Source organism: Peromyscus eremicus, chromosome 8a, assembly GCF_949786415.1.
Source record: "Peromyscus eremicus chromosome 8a, PerEre_H2_v1, whole genome shotgun sequence".
Taxonomy (NCBI): domain Eukaryota; kingdom Metazoa; phylum Chordata; class Mammalia; order Rodentia; family Cricetidae; genus Peromyscus; species Peromyscus eremicus.
Window position 1 is genome coordinate 88,069,264 of NC_081423.1, and position 15,788 is coordinate 88,085,051.

At 40.3% G+C, this 15,788-nt stretch overlaps 1 protein-coding gene across 3 annotated transcripts in view; it reads left to right on the forward strand.

Annotated features, from left to right (window-relative positions):
* Positions 1–326: 326 nt before the first annotated feature.
* Ddx42 (DEAD-box helicase 42) overlaps positions 327–15,788 on the forward strand; it is a 45,011-nt gene continuing 29,549 nt past the window's right edge. For 2 of the 3 annotated variants that reach the window (XM_059271976.1, XM_059271975.1), the window contains exons 1-3: positions 327–494; positions 14,805–15,036; positions 15,522–15,672. In XM_059271976.1, the coding sequence (XP_059127959.1) occupies positions 14,816–15,036; positions 15,522–15,672 (372 nt within the window). In that variant the 5' untranslated portion in view covers positions 327–494; positions 14,805–14,815. Of the gene's footprint in view, positions 495–14,804; positions 15,037–15,521; positions 15,673–15,788 lie in introns of those variants that run through there. The other variant, XM_059271978.1, reaches the window with a different exon arrangement.

A 15,788-nucleotide genomic window follows, 5' to 3' on the forward strand; every position in this document is an offset into this window, starting at 1 on the left:
TATTTTTTTTTTCTTCCAAGACAGGCTTTCTCTGTGTAGGTGTGGCTGTCCTGGAACTCGCTCTGTAGACCAGGCTGGCCTCGAACTCAGAGATCCTCCTGCCTCTGCCTCCTGAGTCCTGGGTTGAATCCCGCCACCGCTCGGCCCAGATCTACTCTCTTAACATGAGCCATAAACAGTCTTCATCCAGAACCAGGTGCCTGTCCAGAGTGTGTGACGCGCCTATGACGTGTTCCGGAATCTGAAGGGCGGGCGTAATTGGCGCCTTTCGGGAGCCGTAGCCCCAAGCCACACCCTTCGGCTCGCGCCCTCCTCGGCGCGCATGTCAGATGCGCGTCCCCCTCCCCCTCCAGTCAGCAACGGGCCGTGAGGCGGCGGCGAAGGGGGCGGAGGAGGAGCGCTGCTGGACGCGGCCCCGCTCCGCGCGTACTCAGGGCCGTGGGGTTCTTTCGCGCCGACCGCAGTCGCAGCAGCATCTGGAGCCGCAGCAGCAGGTTTGTGGGAAGGGCTTTCGGGGCGCGGGGCCGCTAGCCCCGGGGGCACGGGAGGTAACTGGGGCCTGGCGAGGGCGGAGGAACCGCGGCCTGGCTTAACAAAGAATCGGCGGAGCCTCGGCCCCCGGGCGGCTGCGGGGGTCCGGGGAGAGACAGGTGCGCTGGCTGGAGCCCCGAGGAGGCCCTGCCGAGCTGCGTTCCCTTCCCACGGCTCGGCTCCTCGCACGTCTGATCGGGGCCCACTTGGCGGCTTTCCGGAGGCGGTGCCTGCTGGGCCACAGGAAGGGATTTTCAGGGTGCTGGGCTCCTAGGCTGTGAGCGCCAGTGGGAGGGTGTTGATCCCTGTAGGTAGCTGTTGAGCCCGCAGGCCCACAAATAAGGGGTTCTCGGTAGCGGAAGTTGACATAGAAGGCTATAGAAGTCATTGATCTTTGTGAAACCTTGAGTAGATCATGATCGGCATCACCATAGTTACAAACTTTTTGCGGCCTACCTGATGTGAGTAAATAGTATATATGGATTGCAGGCACGTCCCAGAACCGTAAGGACAAATTATACTAATCAGAGTTGAGAGGCATGTGTAAGCTTTTCTGTCATTTTAGCGTTTTCGCTCTTTGCCCCTACTCCTTTAGGCTGTCGTGTCGGTTTCCTGTGGCTTCCCTACGTATTTTTATTTTTTTTATAAATAGTGTTTCTCTGTTATCCCCTACACATACCTCCCGAACGGCAGGGACTGTGTTTTAATTTGCTTAAACTTGGTAGAGCCCAGTCCTGTTCTGGGCAGGTAGGACATGAGCAGTGTTTGACACAGACATTTATTCTTCCAGTGGTGAAAATATTATTTTCCTTTACCTAGAAGAAGAATTACATGGCCTAATGTGATGCATTAAAACAAATTTAATCGTTGCCTCTGCCTGTTCTCTCTTGCACCGCTTAAGTATTCATAAATCTGCCCTCATGATATTTTCTTTAAATACATTTTTTACACGTATTTATTTATGTATGTGTACCATACCCTCCTGTAGAGGTCAGAGGCCAACCCGTGGGTCCTGAGGCTTGAACTCAGGTCAGGCTTGGTGTCAAGCACCTTCACCCACCGAACCATTTCACCAGTCGCTTTATGAAAGTTTCTGATGAGCAATAAGAGAAAAAATTATGTTACCCTGTATGTTACAGGATACATACAGTGTACCTGCAAAGGAAAGGAGGCTTGAGAGAAACTGCAGTTTGCAAAAGAGAGTGGTCAAGGGAGCCACTTCAGGTACGCTAATGATATTTAAGCAGGCTAAAAGATGATGGGAAGTCTACCCATGGACGTATTCCTTTGAATGTTCTGAGCAAGGGAACAGCAATCATAAAGGCCTTGAAGGGAACAGAGCTGGTCCTGTTAGAGGAACAGTGCGTTTGTAGCATTTAGCAAATGAAGGAATTATAGGAGATAAGGCCAGCGAAGGAGAGAGGCAAACAGAACAGCCAGGGCCTTGAAGACTATATCTGCATTCTGCACGGAATGGGGGCTGTCTGAGCAGAGGAGTGATAATTTTGACTTACATTGCAACAATTCCATTCACTGTAATTTTTAGATTGTGATAACCTTCAAATTTGTGTTCTGTCAATTTCATAGTTATCCTTAGTTTCATTAAAACTGATAGGGCCAGGCGGTGGTGGCGCACGCCTTTAATCCCAACAGAGGTAGGTGGATCTTTGTGAGTTCGAGGCCAGCCTGGTCTACAAAGCGAGTTCCAGGACAGGCTCCAAAGCTACACAGAGAAACCCTGTCTCAAACCCCACCCCACCCTAAAAAAAAAAAAAAAAAGAAAAAGAAAGAAAGAAAAACAAAACTGATAGGAAAGGAGTGCTTATAAAATAACTCTCACCTAGCACTCACTCGATTTTTCTAGGTTTGGAGTGTGGTGAAATTCTTGATTTTTGTACAGCTTTTAGTTACCTTAAAGAAGGTGACAAAAATAAAATTTGAATATAGCTGTTTACTATTGTGTTACAATTTCCCTTTAAACCATTAAAGAAACTAACTGGCTACACAGTGTGTAAGATGTTCCCAAAGCAAATTATTGGGCAGAGTAGATAATAACCAGCTGTCATTGTGGCTCTCTCTCTCTCTTTGGTTTTTCAAGACAGGGTTTCTCTGTGTAGCTTTGTGCCTTTCCTGGAACTCACTTGGTAGCCCAGGCTGGCCTCGAACTCACAGAGATCCACCTGCCTCTGCCTCCTGAGTGCTGGGATTAAAGGCGTGCGCCACCACCGCCCGGCTCATTGTGGCCCTCTTATGAAACTTACCCCACTTGTGGACTCAGTGATCTTGATATCTTGAGTGCTGTGTAACACTTAAATGTGAATCTGAGTTAAGAGAGCTGATATTATCAATTTACCAATGGAGAGATTGATTTCTGGAGAAATGATAAACATGTCTGTAGATGTGTATTGAGCACTATGTTACCATGCTGCTTCATTAAATGTATTACTTTGATTTTTATTGAGTTTGGGATAGTCTCACTCTTTAGACCACGTTGGTCTAGAACTCACTGTTAGCCCAGTCTTTAACTCACAGGATCCTCCCTGTCAGCCCCTTGGGTGCTGAATTTATAGGCATGTGTCACCATACTTTTTCCCCCTTTAACTCACCTTTTTACTTCAGGTTTTAAGGTATGTGATAATTCTCACTATTTTGCAAATGGAAACTCTAGAGCTCAGAGAGCTAAATAACATCTTTGAGATTCATGTTATTAGTGAAAGAACTTGAATATAGCCAGCTGGTGTTATTTTACAATTCTGTAAAGATTCCTTCTTAAACCATCACATTTTGGTACCCAGACACCAAGTAAGACTTTGTACCATCTTTATTTATCCTCCTCACTCAAGTTGTAGCTCCTCTTTAGACTGTATATTAAGCATATGAATAATAAGTGTTTGCTCTTAAAAACCTGAGAGATTAAAGATAAGTATTCATTCATTTGTCCAAAATGTATAGTGTTTAAGAAATAAGCCGGGCGGTGGTGGCGCACGCCTTTAATCCCAGCACTCAGGAGGCAGAGCCAGGTGGATCTCTGTGAGTTCGAGGCCAGCCTGGGCTACCAAGTGAGTTCCAGGAGAGGCACAAAGCTACACAGAGAAACCCTGTCTCGAAAAACCAAAAAAAAAAAAAAGAAAAAAAGAAAAGAAATAAGACAAATAAGCCGGGCGGTGGTGGCGCACGCCTTTAATCCCAGCACTTGGGAGGCAGAGCCAGGCGGATCTCTGTGAGTTCGAAGCCAGCCTGGACTACCAAGTGAGTTCCAGGAAAGGCGCAAAGCTACACAGAGAAACCCTGTCTCGAAAAAACCAAAAAAAAAAAAAAAAAAAAAAAAGAAATAACACAAATAAGAAGTGTCAGGTGTTTACAGACCAGAGGAATTTGACAGAAATACCACTTTTTAGAGAAATCCTATTCATGTTGATGCTCTAGAATTGGTATTTAAATGAGCTGTACAGGTAGAAAGGACCTCAGTAGGTCAATAACAGATTTAGTGGGTGGCAATCTGAGGAGTGGTAAGAATTCTACCAGACTGCTTGGTTTTCTTTGGAAACTGCATGTGCAGAAACTCCAGGTAGTGTGAGTGGTTAAAGTCATTTACTGCCACAATTCAATGCCTGATTCCAGTCTGACTGAAAAGCCACCAAATTGAAGGGAGTTACAGAAGTATAATTGGTATTTGGAAGGTATCTTTAGCAAAGTAGAACAGTGAATGCATTGGTTAACAGTGTTAGCAGACACAATACTATTCTGCCAAAGGGTGTAGAAATGCATTTTGTTCTCAGTTTGGTCTCATTTTTACTTCATTTTATACTTCCCTACATAAAAGTCACTTTTTTATGTATTATGGAATGTTTGCTAGTTATGGGTAGAGCTTCTAGATGTATATCACATGATTTTTCCAGTACAACATTCTTTTTTTTTTTTATCTTCTTTTTTTTTTTTTTAAACATAAAAACAGGTTATAATTCAAAAGTCCAGGGTTATTTTAAAACAGTAAAATATTTTCTCGAAACAGACATTCTTGAAACAGTTTAGGAACTATTGCCCTGGTAAGTGGCATTTATCTCCGTGAGTCCTCTGACTTATGTCTGCAGTAGCTTAGCTCTTAATCCTGCTTGCTTTCATTTCGTAGTATTTTTACTGTCTGAAATGGAATGATTTCTTTTTTTCCTCTCTCATAGACCACATTGAATTCCCTGGGGGCTTTTTGATTCTATGACTAGATCCTCTGAACCTAAAAAAAATAAGCACAAAATAAGCACTCCATATATTTTGCTATAATGATCACTCTAGTAGTGATGTGGGGGCTTGATAACTATCAGACTTGTTAACAGAGTGTTGCAGTAGTGGAGGTAAAGATAGAAAGAAGGGCATGTACTTAGTATTAGGGGAAGCACAGATCAGAAATTGGTAGTGGTCAGTATAAAGCAGTGGATACTATTACTAAGATCTAGCTTGAGTTGATTCTGCTATATGGATTTATTCTTTTCAAATTAGGTGTTTTAGTTTTTTGTTTTGTTTTTTTTTTTAAGATTTATTTATTTATTATGTATACAGTGTATGTATGCCTACAGGCCAGAAGGGGGCGCCAGATCTCATTACGCATGGTTGTGAGCCACCATGTGGTTGCTGGGAATTGAACTCGGGACCTCTGGAAGGGCAGTCAGTGCTCTCAACCTCTGAGCCAACTCTCCAGCCCCAGGTGTTTTTAAAAGGCCTTTTTTTTTTTTTTTTTCTTTTCAGTGCTTGGAATGAAATCTAGGGCCTCACAAGTGCCACACCACTGAACTGTACAGCTTGTCTGGAATTTTCTTTTAAACCCAAGTAATATTCTGTTGTATGTATGTGTGTAACATATTTTGTCTAACCATTCATCTGTCAGTGAACACTTGGGTGGTTGCTACCTTTTCCCTATTGCTATTAATGTTGCGGTGAATGTGAGTGAAATTTGTTTTCGTTTGGGGGGGATGTATATCCAGTAGTGGAATTGCTGGATTATATGCCAATTCTGTCTTCTTTTAGTTAAAAAAAAAAAAAAAAAACAAAAAAAACACAAAACATTTATTGACAGAATTCCAACCAGAATAAATATTTGTGGATTTTTCCCCCTAATTCTGTCATAGATTTGTTTGTTGTTTGTTTTGGTGGTGTGTAAGTACATACATTTAATATGAAGCTAAAGTAAAATAATTTAAAAATGTCTATTTATTGTGTGTTTAGAAGACAACTTGGAGGAGTTGGTTCTCTTTCCACCTTGTAGATCCCAAGGAATGAACTCAGGTTTTCAGACTTGGCAAGTACTCTTACCCACTGAGCTATCTTGTTGGCCTTTCTTGATCTTTTTTTTGGGGGGGGGGGGTTTGGAGCTGAGGATCAAACCCAGGGCCTTGCGCTTGCTAGGCAAGCGCTCTACCACTGAGCTAAATCCCCAACCCCAGTGATAGGTCTTTTTTTTTTTTTTTTTTTTTTTTTTTTTTGGAACTCACTTGGTAGGCTGGCCTGGAACGCACAGAGATCTGCCTGGCTCTGCCTCCGAGTGCTGGGATTAAAGGTGTGCGCCACCACCGCCTGGCCTTTCTTGATCTTTTTAAAAAAGAATACTAGTTGCCAGTTACTCAGCCATTTTACATTCTACCAGCAATGTGCAAAGGTTCCAGTTTCCCTACATCTCTGCTAACCTTCACTTTACCAGAGTTATATCCTCAATCCCTAGACTTAATTTAGATGATTCCACTTTTTGTTGACAGCGTAATAAAGACCTGAATATGCCTTTTCTTGATCAGGCCTGAAGAGTCTGTAGAGGGTGTGGTAGAGTTGCCTTTCAGCCTTGATGATCCACAGTGAATACAACAAATTGTCTTCTGTCTTCCTCGTGGCAACTGTGCAGGGGGAATTGATAGCATAATGATGAAGCTTGTTTCTCTTGAGAGCACTTTTCTAAGAATACTTATGTTGCTTCTAGAGTGGTACTGTCTTGGGGACAATCAGAAAGTAGGTGATGTGCTAATCTGTTTTTACTTACTTATTTTGTGGCTTTAAGCATCTTTCAGTACTGTTTTGGCCTTTAAAGCTTTTGCTTTGGCAAGAGCAAAGGGTTTCTTTGCTTTCAAGGATTTTATTTTGCTTTTGTTTTTGTTTTTCGAGACAGGGTCTCTGTGTATTCTTGGCTGGCCTGGAACTCATTCTGTAGACCAGGCTGGCCCTGAACTCAGAGATCCCATGGGCTACCATACCCAGCTAAGGATATCTTCTTAAAAAGCTGTTTTCTGGGGGATTTGCTTGAGGCATTATGAGATAGCCCACTGTTTTTTAATAGTTGCCATCCTAATTGATATGAAATGGTATCTCATTGTAGTTTTGATTTACATTTCCTTCGTTGTTTGTGACGTATTTGAGATCCTCCTACTTTAGCCTTTTGAGTATTGACTTTGCGTGTGTGCACCACCATGCCTGGCTTGCTTTCCATGTGGTTTACTGACCAGTTATATGTTGTCTTTAGAGAAATCTATTCAAGTCTTTTACCCATGTAAAAAGTTTTTTGGGTTTTGTTTTTGTTTTTTTAGCGTATATGAATGTTTTTTGCCTGCATGTATATGTGTGCACCATGTACATGCCTGCTTCCAGCAGAGCCAAAAGAGGGCATTAGATCCCCTGGAACTTTTGTGACAGTTGTGAGCCAACCTGTGGTGCTGGGAATCAAACCTGGCTGGCTTCTCTGTAAGAGCAGCAAGTACTCTTAACCTCTGGGCCATCTCTCCAGCCTTCTCCTCTTACCTTTTTGTTTGTTTTTTTGAGATAAGGTTTCTCTGTATAGCCTTGGCTGTCCTGAAACTCACTATGCAGACCACGCTCGCTTCTAACTCACAGAGATCCATCCCCTGCCTATGCCTCCCAAGTGCTAGCATTAAAAGCATGTGCTACCACTGCCCAGCTCCCCCTTACCTATTTTTAAAACTGGATTTGTTGTTGAGTTTGTTTTTAGTGAAGTTTACCTGAGTATAGGAAGCTATGTGGTAAATATATGCCCTGAAACTTCAGAATGGTTCCATTTTCTTTTCTGTTATCAATTTGAGAAGTATTTGTGGAGGCAGAGGTGAGATTTCAGAGCTGTTTGATACATGTTTTCTAGCTTGGTGGGAAGAATAGTATAGTAGGCCAATTATAAATCAAGGGAAAGTGTGTGTGCATGTTTGTGCGTGCATGTGTGTTGCTCAAATTTCTAAAGGTCTTATAATAAAAACCCAGAGCTTGATATTGGGGTAAATGCTGAAAGATCAGAGAGATCAAGGAACAAGCCACTGCCATGTATTACCTCTAGGACTCCTCAACCTGAAAAGCCTTCAGTTCTGTCTCACTGGAACTCTCCTAATGCCTTATGTACCTTTTTCCTCCCAGCCATCACTTCCTGTCTCAACTCAACCTTCCTAATGTTGAGATTAAAGGCCTGTGACTTCCAAATACTGGGATTAAAGGTGTGCACCACCACTGCCTGGCTCTTATTCTCTCCTAGACTGAGTCAGTCTCATGTAGTCCAGGGTGTCTTTGAACTCACAGAGATCCAGACGGCTCTTTGCTCCCAAGTGCTAGGATTAAAGGTGTGTGCCACCACTGCTTGGCCTCTATGTTTAATCTAGTGGCTTGTTCTGTCCTCTGATCTTCAGGCAGATTTTATTAGTATATGACAAAATACCACATTTCCCCTTCTTTGTCTAAAATAATAAAAGGTTATAACTAATATAAGAAAAACTATATACAATAAGTACATACAATATATACAGTCAAGAATTACATTAACAATGGCCAGTCCATTAACATTTGACAGATTGAGAGAAAGTACTCCATTATTTATCATATTTTGGTGAGTCCAAAGTGTTGTACCTAATTTGCATTCTATTCTAACTTGAATTACCAACCAAAAACATCTTTTGATGTCTTTCAAACTTATACACTTTACACCTCTTAGTGAATTTCTTTTCTGAATTTGTTAACAAGGAAAACTATGACTATAAATATCTAATCTTCAACTCCCTCAGAGACCCGAGAAGGAAATAATATTAACTGAGTAAGCAGGAAGTGCAAACAAATGACTTCCAAAAAATGTGAGAAATGACAGAAACAGCTGGCTGCCTGGTCAGTCACCCAAGGTTCCTCTGCAATGTTGGGGTATCCATCTTTGGCCTACAAGCCTAGCATATCTGAGAGACTCATCTGTAAAGCGGGATTTTCTGAAGGGCTGCCCTACTTTTTCTTGGCAGAGTTCAGCAGTCCTTTTTTTTGTGTCCTGCTTGTCCCATTTTGGACGGCATACTGTCAGCAGTCAAGGCAAGGCCATTTTCTTGCCCAGTGGCTAACTTTTGCTACAAAGAAAGTAAACTCCATATTGATGATGCCATCATCTTCTCTGAGGTAGATTGGTGCTGCCAGGAGCAGACATATCTCATAGTCATAAAAAAAAAATATGTTATTAAAACATCTTAAATGCCATGTTCTGTAGATCTCTGAAGTGTTTGAAGATGACCTATCTATCTAAAATATATCTGTTTGACCTTGATAACATACCTAACCTGACTACAAGTTTGATTTTAATGACTAACTGCTGACTTACATTTCTTTATATCCTAATTAGTTGGCAGTAATAACTTTCAAGGACCAGCAATTTGCGTTACATTGTTAAATGAGCTGTATAGGTACAATACCTTGAACAAGAGTAGAAATGTATGCACAGAATGTTCTGACAGATTAATCTCAAATTTGTATCAATATACAAAAATCCAATCCAATGTAAAATATTTAAGACTAGTAGTAGCTTTTTTAAAAGTAGATTCAGTAATCTACCTTTTTATCTTATATTCATATTCTCCCTTTTTTCTTTTCAAAGTAGATTCAATAATCTACCTTTTTATTCTGTTATTTCTATATAATACATTTCTATATCATATCCCCCTTTCTTCTTTTAGAAAGAGATTGACTATGACTAATAACAATTTTTACCCAAACTCTAAACAAAGACAAGCATCCATAATTTTTTTGGAAGTGGGCATAGTTTTCTAGGCTGTTTCCTGATGATTGGGGGTGCTGGTAGTCTTATGGGGATACAAAGAAAATTTAAGATTATAATCAAGTCCTGATTAGAGTAGTCTGTGAGGCTGTATCATCTCAGCTAGCCATCTCGATATTGTCCTGAGCAGTTTGTAGTCCAAAGCCTATCTTTGGATGGTGTTTGTCAGCTTAATGGTGTTATCATTGTCCTGATGGTATCGTTGTGGGGTCCCATCTTTTTGGAAACTTCAGAGATTGCATTAGGTCACATTATTCTTTTCTTGGTAATTTCTTTTTCCAGGCAGTTCTCCCTTCTTCTTTGGATGTTTATTTGTCCAAAGGTCTTTAAATTACTCAGGATGGTTGTTTTTATTTTCCTGAAAAGACAAAAACAAAACCTTTCCCCAACCCTAACTTTGGGGAGTTTCCAAATCTAATCTTTATCAATTTTGATTTATGGTTTGTCCTTAAATTTTTGTTTTATTTTCTAAAGGTGTTCTATCATCCAGAGCAGTATGGTTTTTTACAATAGGTATTAGGTTCTTTAATTGCTCTGAGGAGTTTTTTCCACTGTGACAGGAAAGGACTGAACAGAATTTGACATGGGGGCCTATGAGAGGTCCCTCAGGGAGTTTCCCACGGCAAAGGATTACCTTGACTGCCCCTTATTGATCTATGTTCTTAGTCCAGTGTGTGCCTTTGCCACACCTTCTGCATAATCCAGAAGGGAGGGGCATTCTGTTGGGATTATTCCTTGAGAAAATATTGTTTCTAGGAATGTCCTGTTTACAGTCCCTTTTTAGGTGACCTTGTTTACCTCAATTGAAACATCTGACATTGCTATTTTTCTTCAAACCTCTGGAAATCACCTCTCCTATCCAAGCATCATCATGATCATGAGATTCAATATTAATTGTATCTCAGATCCATTCCTCTAAGATCTTGCCATTAATGGCCTAATTACCCTTTTGCATAGAGATTCAATGATTATCTGCCTAGCTTCTGAATTTGGTATCATTCTATTTACTGCTGAAGTCAGTGTTTGTAAGAAATTAGTGAAGGTTTCTTATGGACCCTATATAACTTTGGTAAATGACTCAATTTTCTTTTATACTTCTTTAATTCTATCCTAAGCATTCAAGGCTGCCATGCACATAAAGCTAGGGTGTGGTCATATAAAGATTATCTTTGTATATCAGCATAATCGCCTTCTCCAAGAACTTGATCTTGGAAAATTTTCATACCTCTAGCTCTACTTTGTTGTTCAATGGTCTTAGCCTCATCCCTCATCCTTCTACCAGGCCCTCCACTGTAATTGGGGAGATGGCTGAAATCAAATGTCTCCAGTCTTGAGGGATAATTCCATTACAAGTTGACCATGAGTTTAACATCTGCTTCACGAAAGATGAGTGGATGCCATGTGAGACTATTGCTTCTTTGAATCTCCTCAAATCTAGCATTTGCATAAGAGTCTAATCAGCTCGTACACAGTCTTGGGAATATCTATCATTTGGCAGTTCCTGTAAGGTTACTGGATAGTTTAAGGTTGACTGTTTGAAAGCCTTAGGCTGTTTTCTCTGTAACCTTATAATGCAATGTTGAGATTTGTTCTTTAAATTCTTCTGTCTGGGTCTGAATATCTCTGTGATCTGTTTTAATAAGTTTTTCTAAAACTTTTATCTTAACACTCATATTAACCAGCTTTTTAATGGTAAACAGAAATTATCAAACAAATAGTATTTATAATTGACATTACATAAATCTCATCAACATTAGTTATCCTCTCATTTAATCATTCCATTTTCAGACTGTCTAATGTATTATCAGAGACCAAACACCTTCCATTGTAAAAATGTTTCCCATTTTTTAATGGGGGGACGACGACTTTCTTTTAACTAATTCCTCTCTTTAAGAAATCTCAATTGACTCACCAAATCTGCTGATAATGATGATTTAGATGACGGTATGGCAGCAGCCCAAGGAGGGAGCCCAGAGAAAGCCAAAACCCACTGGGAGAGGAAAGAAGTGGAAGATCCAGCCATCTGCACAGAGGAAGTGTGCAAAAGTGGCTAACTCCTGTAGTTTTTTGAGCCCAAAAACCTATGGAGTTTGCTGCAGAGAGGCTGCAACAAAAACTTAGCCAACAGGGTAGGGACTCTTGCCCAGGCATGGTAGAGATTCAGCTGCATGTAGCTCCGGCCTGAGCCTGTGCCTTTTTCGTGAATTTGTGCCCAGATGTTGTTTGAGTTTTAAATGGTCTTTTAATAAAAAACCCGAAACCAGATATTGGGGTATATGTTGAAAGATCAGATGTATGTCTGTGCAAGGGTATCGGATCTCCTAGAACTGGAGTTACAGATAGGTCTGAGGTGGTGCTGGGAATTGAACTGGATCCTCTGTAGAGCAGCCAGTGCTCTATACCTCTGCGCTATCTCTCTGGCCCTTACTTGTATTTCTTACACAAGTTTCATCTTACTAAAATTATATTGACTTCCTAGTTGAAGGAACACCTTATGAAATGTTTGACTGTGAGGTGATCCTTATAGCTTTCCTAGTGCCAGGATTACTTGAGCAATTATACTGCTTGAAATTTATGGAAGGTCTAAAATGAAATTTGTGGAGCTGGGTGGTGGTAGCGCACACCTTTAATTCTAGCACTTGGTTGGCAGAGGCAGGGGGACTGCTGAGTTACACAGAAACGAAGAAAAAGAAAGAAATTTGTGGAAAGTGGAATGGCCATAATTGAGGAAAAACAGTCCCTTTTTGGCACTAAACATAATCTAAGGGTGACAGTAGACCCTCAAGTACTCTTCCAAGCCAGTTAAACTGAATGTCATATAATAGTCAGACAACTTAGAGGTGACATACAGGTAAGGGGCATAGTGCCAGGAAAATCCAGAGCCTGTTGTTCTTTATCTCTTCAGTTAGGTTAAATGTCAACTCCATATTGGCTTCAGAGCCTATTATAAACATTTGATTTTCCTATTAATAATAAACAACAAAGCAGAAAAAGAAAAACAACTGCTGTTGGCATTTTGATGGCCTTCTAAATATACATATATAGCATATGCTTTTATATAAACAGAATCACACCACCCACCTTAATGCCCTCATTTTACTCAGTGTATAATAGGCATGTCTGTAAATGTAAGTAATCAGTAAAAATTTTAAAGTTTTAGAATGTATATTTCCTTGGCTAAGCAATTACCGTTTTAAAAAAATTGTGCTAAGGAAATAAAGAGGATTTACAAAGACATATTATGAACCAACAGTAGATCATAGGATATCAAGTAAAGAGTCAGTAACAATTTTGCTCACACTTTGTGTTTGTGTACACACGTGCATGAAATTATCAAAGGATATTACAATTCTATATCTAGAAAAAGAAGTTTTCAAGTAGTCTTATTTTTGCTGGTGTGTGTGTTTGTTTTTTTGAGACAGAGTCTCATTATGTAACACTGACTGACCTAGCTGGTCCTGAACACACAAAGATTCACCTGCTACAACCTCCTGGGTGCCACTGTGCCCAGCCTCAGGTAGTTTGAAATTTTGTTCCTTTTTGCTGAGTGGTTGGTTGGTTTGTTGTTTTTTGAGTTGGTTTGGTTTGGTTTTTGCTTTCCTCGAAAACTTAGGTAAATTATATTGTTTTGTTTGTTTTTAAAGATTTATTTATTATGTATGTAGTGCTTTGTCTGCATGCATGTATGTCTGCAGGCCAGAAGAGGGCGCCAGATCTCATTGCAGAATGTTGTGAGCCACCATGTGGTTGCTGGAAATTGATTGCAGGACTTCTGGAAACAGCCAGTGCTCTTAACCACTGAGCCATCTCTCCAGCCCCAATTGTATTGTTTTTAAAGAGTTTTGAGGCCAAGACTAATAAAAAAAAAATGTAAGCTGATTTTGTTGATACTGAGGACATTACATTGTAGTCTTTAACCATAGAATACTCAGAGCAGTTTATTTCTTGGTGGATGGTGTTCTAATGGGCAATTGTTAAATAAAGGTGTGGTTTTTATGCTGTCTCTTCAGAAATATGTTTAGATAGTGTCTAGTCTTTGAAGTTTAATTCTTTGATTCTTCTGGATGTTATTACCAGAGGACCATTTTTAGTTTTAGTTTGGGATAGCTTTTTCTTTTCTTTCTTTTTATTTTCTTCACGGAAGCAGTATTTTGCTGTGTGCTGAGACTAGTCTCTGGGGCAGGCTATGTGGCTCAGACTGGCCTTGAAATCCCAAGCCTCCTGCCTTAGCCTCCTGAGTGCTAAGATTGCAAGCATTATAATTGTGGATCTTGGATTTTTTTTTAAGGTTTGTTTTGTTTCTTCATTGTTCAATATAAATTCTTAAGAATAAGTATTAAAGCTGGGATGGTGGCACACACCTTTAATCTATGGCACTCAAGGCAAAGGCAGGGGCATCTCTGACTTTGAGACCAACTAAGAGTACAAAAAAGAAGAGAGGAGAGAAGGAAGCAAAGATTAAGGGCCAGTGAGATACCTTAGTAGAGGCCTGATATACTTGAGTTTTGATCTCTAGATCCCACAAGATGACAGAAGAGAACCTGCTGAGAGTTGTTCTCTCATCTCACACTTGTACCATAGCACACACACACACACACTAATAATAATAATAATAATAATAATAATAATAAAGATACAGACTAGGAGATTGTCTTACAATGTCTTATTCTATATTAGAGGCCCCAGAGCTTTTTTGGCAACCCCTTCCAATAGTAAAAGTTATTTTAGGCAACTTAATAAAAAGTATTCCTTTTATTTGGGATCCCAATAAAATGAGTAATAGTTTTTTTTTCAATATTATAGGGAAAAGTAATTATCTGGTTGAGGTTATAGTTGCATCTGAAGGCCAGTGTTACAAATTATGTGGTGCTGGGGCCTCTGGCACACACGAGGCAAGTACTCTTCACTGAGCAATCCCTCAAAAATTTAAATTTGCACTAGACACTGAAAATGACATGAAGGTTAATGAGGTTGTTTACAAAGTCACGTTAGCCTGGCGGTGGTGGCGCATACCTTTAATCCCAGCGCTCGGGAGGCAGAGGCAGGCGGGTCTCTGTGAGTTCAAGGCCAACCTGGTCTACAGAGCAAGATCCAGGAAAGGCGCAAAGCTACATAGAGAAAACCTGTCTCTAAAAACTAAAAAAAAAAAAAAAAAAAAAAAAAAAAAAAAAAAAAAAAAAGTCACATTAATATGTGTACATCTTGTTCCTCACATCAGTCCTTGACATCATGAACTGGAATAAAGGTGGCCCTGGAACTAAGCGGGGATTTGGCTTTGGAGGTTTTGCCATCAGTGCTGGGAAAAAGGAGGAAGCCAAGCTACCACAGCAGTCCCACAGTGCCTTTGGGGCAGCCAGCTCGTCCTCGGGATTCGGAAAGTCTGCTCCACCGCAGCTTCCTTCTTTCTACAAGATTGGATCTAAACGGGCCAACTTTGATGAAGAAAATGCGTAAGTGATCGTTCTTGGTGATTGAATTGAACTGATGCGAATTATTCATTCCGTCAGCAGAAATTGAAGCAAAGAAATATTACTTCCCAAATAATAGTAATAACTTCCAGGATTGGGGTTCTTCCCTCCCCCACCCCAACCCCTGCTGAATTGCTTGCTTTATTGTCAAATTTGCTTACTTTAAGGAATACAGTATTTGTATGTTTGCTTATATTGTTATTCCATGAATGATGCTTTCTTCCTGGTTGGTGTTCTAATCACTAATCACTAGTTAACATAATGAACACATAATTTTGGTGTTTGAGTCAACTGAAGCTTAAAACCTACTGAAGAGTTTTATATAATTCGTGGGGAATTTGGTGTATTTGTTTCAAACCCAGCTGAGAAGTCTCTGAACAGTATAATACACCACAATGAAAGTTTGTGTTAGATGAAGGCTCCAGTCTCTATATTATCACTTTACTGGTCTTTGTTTTAATTTTCAGGTATTTTGAAGATGAAGAAGAAGATTCCAGCAATGTAGATTTACCTTACATTCCTGCTGAAAACTCACCTACCCGCCAGCAGTTCCATTCTAAGCCCGCAGATTCAGACAGTGATGATGATCCCTTGGAAGCATTTATGGCTGAAGTAGAGGCAAGTATCAGCTCTTGATTCATTAAAATATTGAGCAAATTAAATAGTTAACAGATATCCGCCTTCCCCCCCCCCCTTTTGGTTTTTTTTTTTTTTGCTTTGTTTCAGAGGTAATC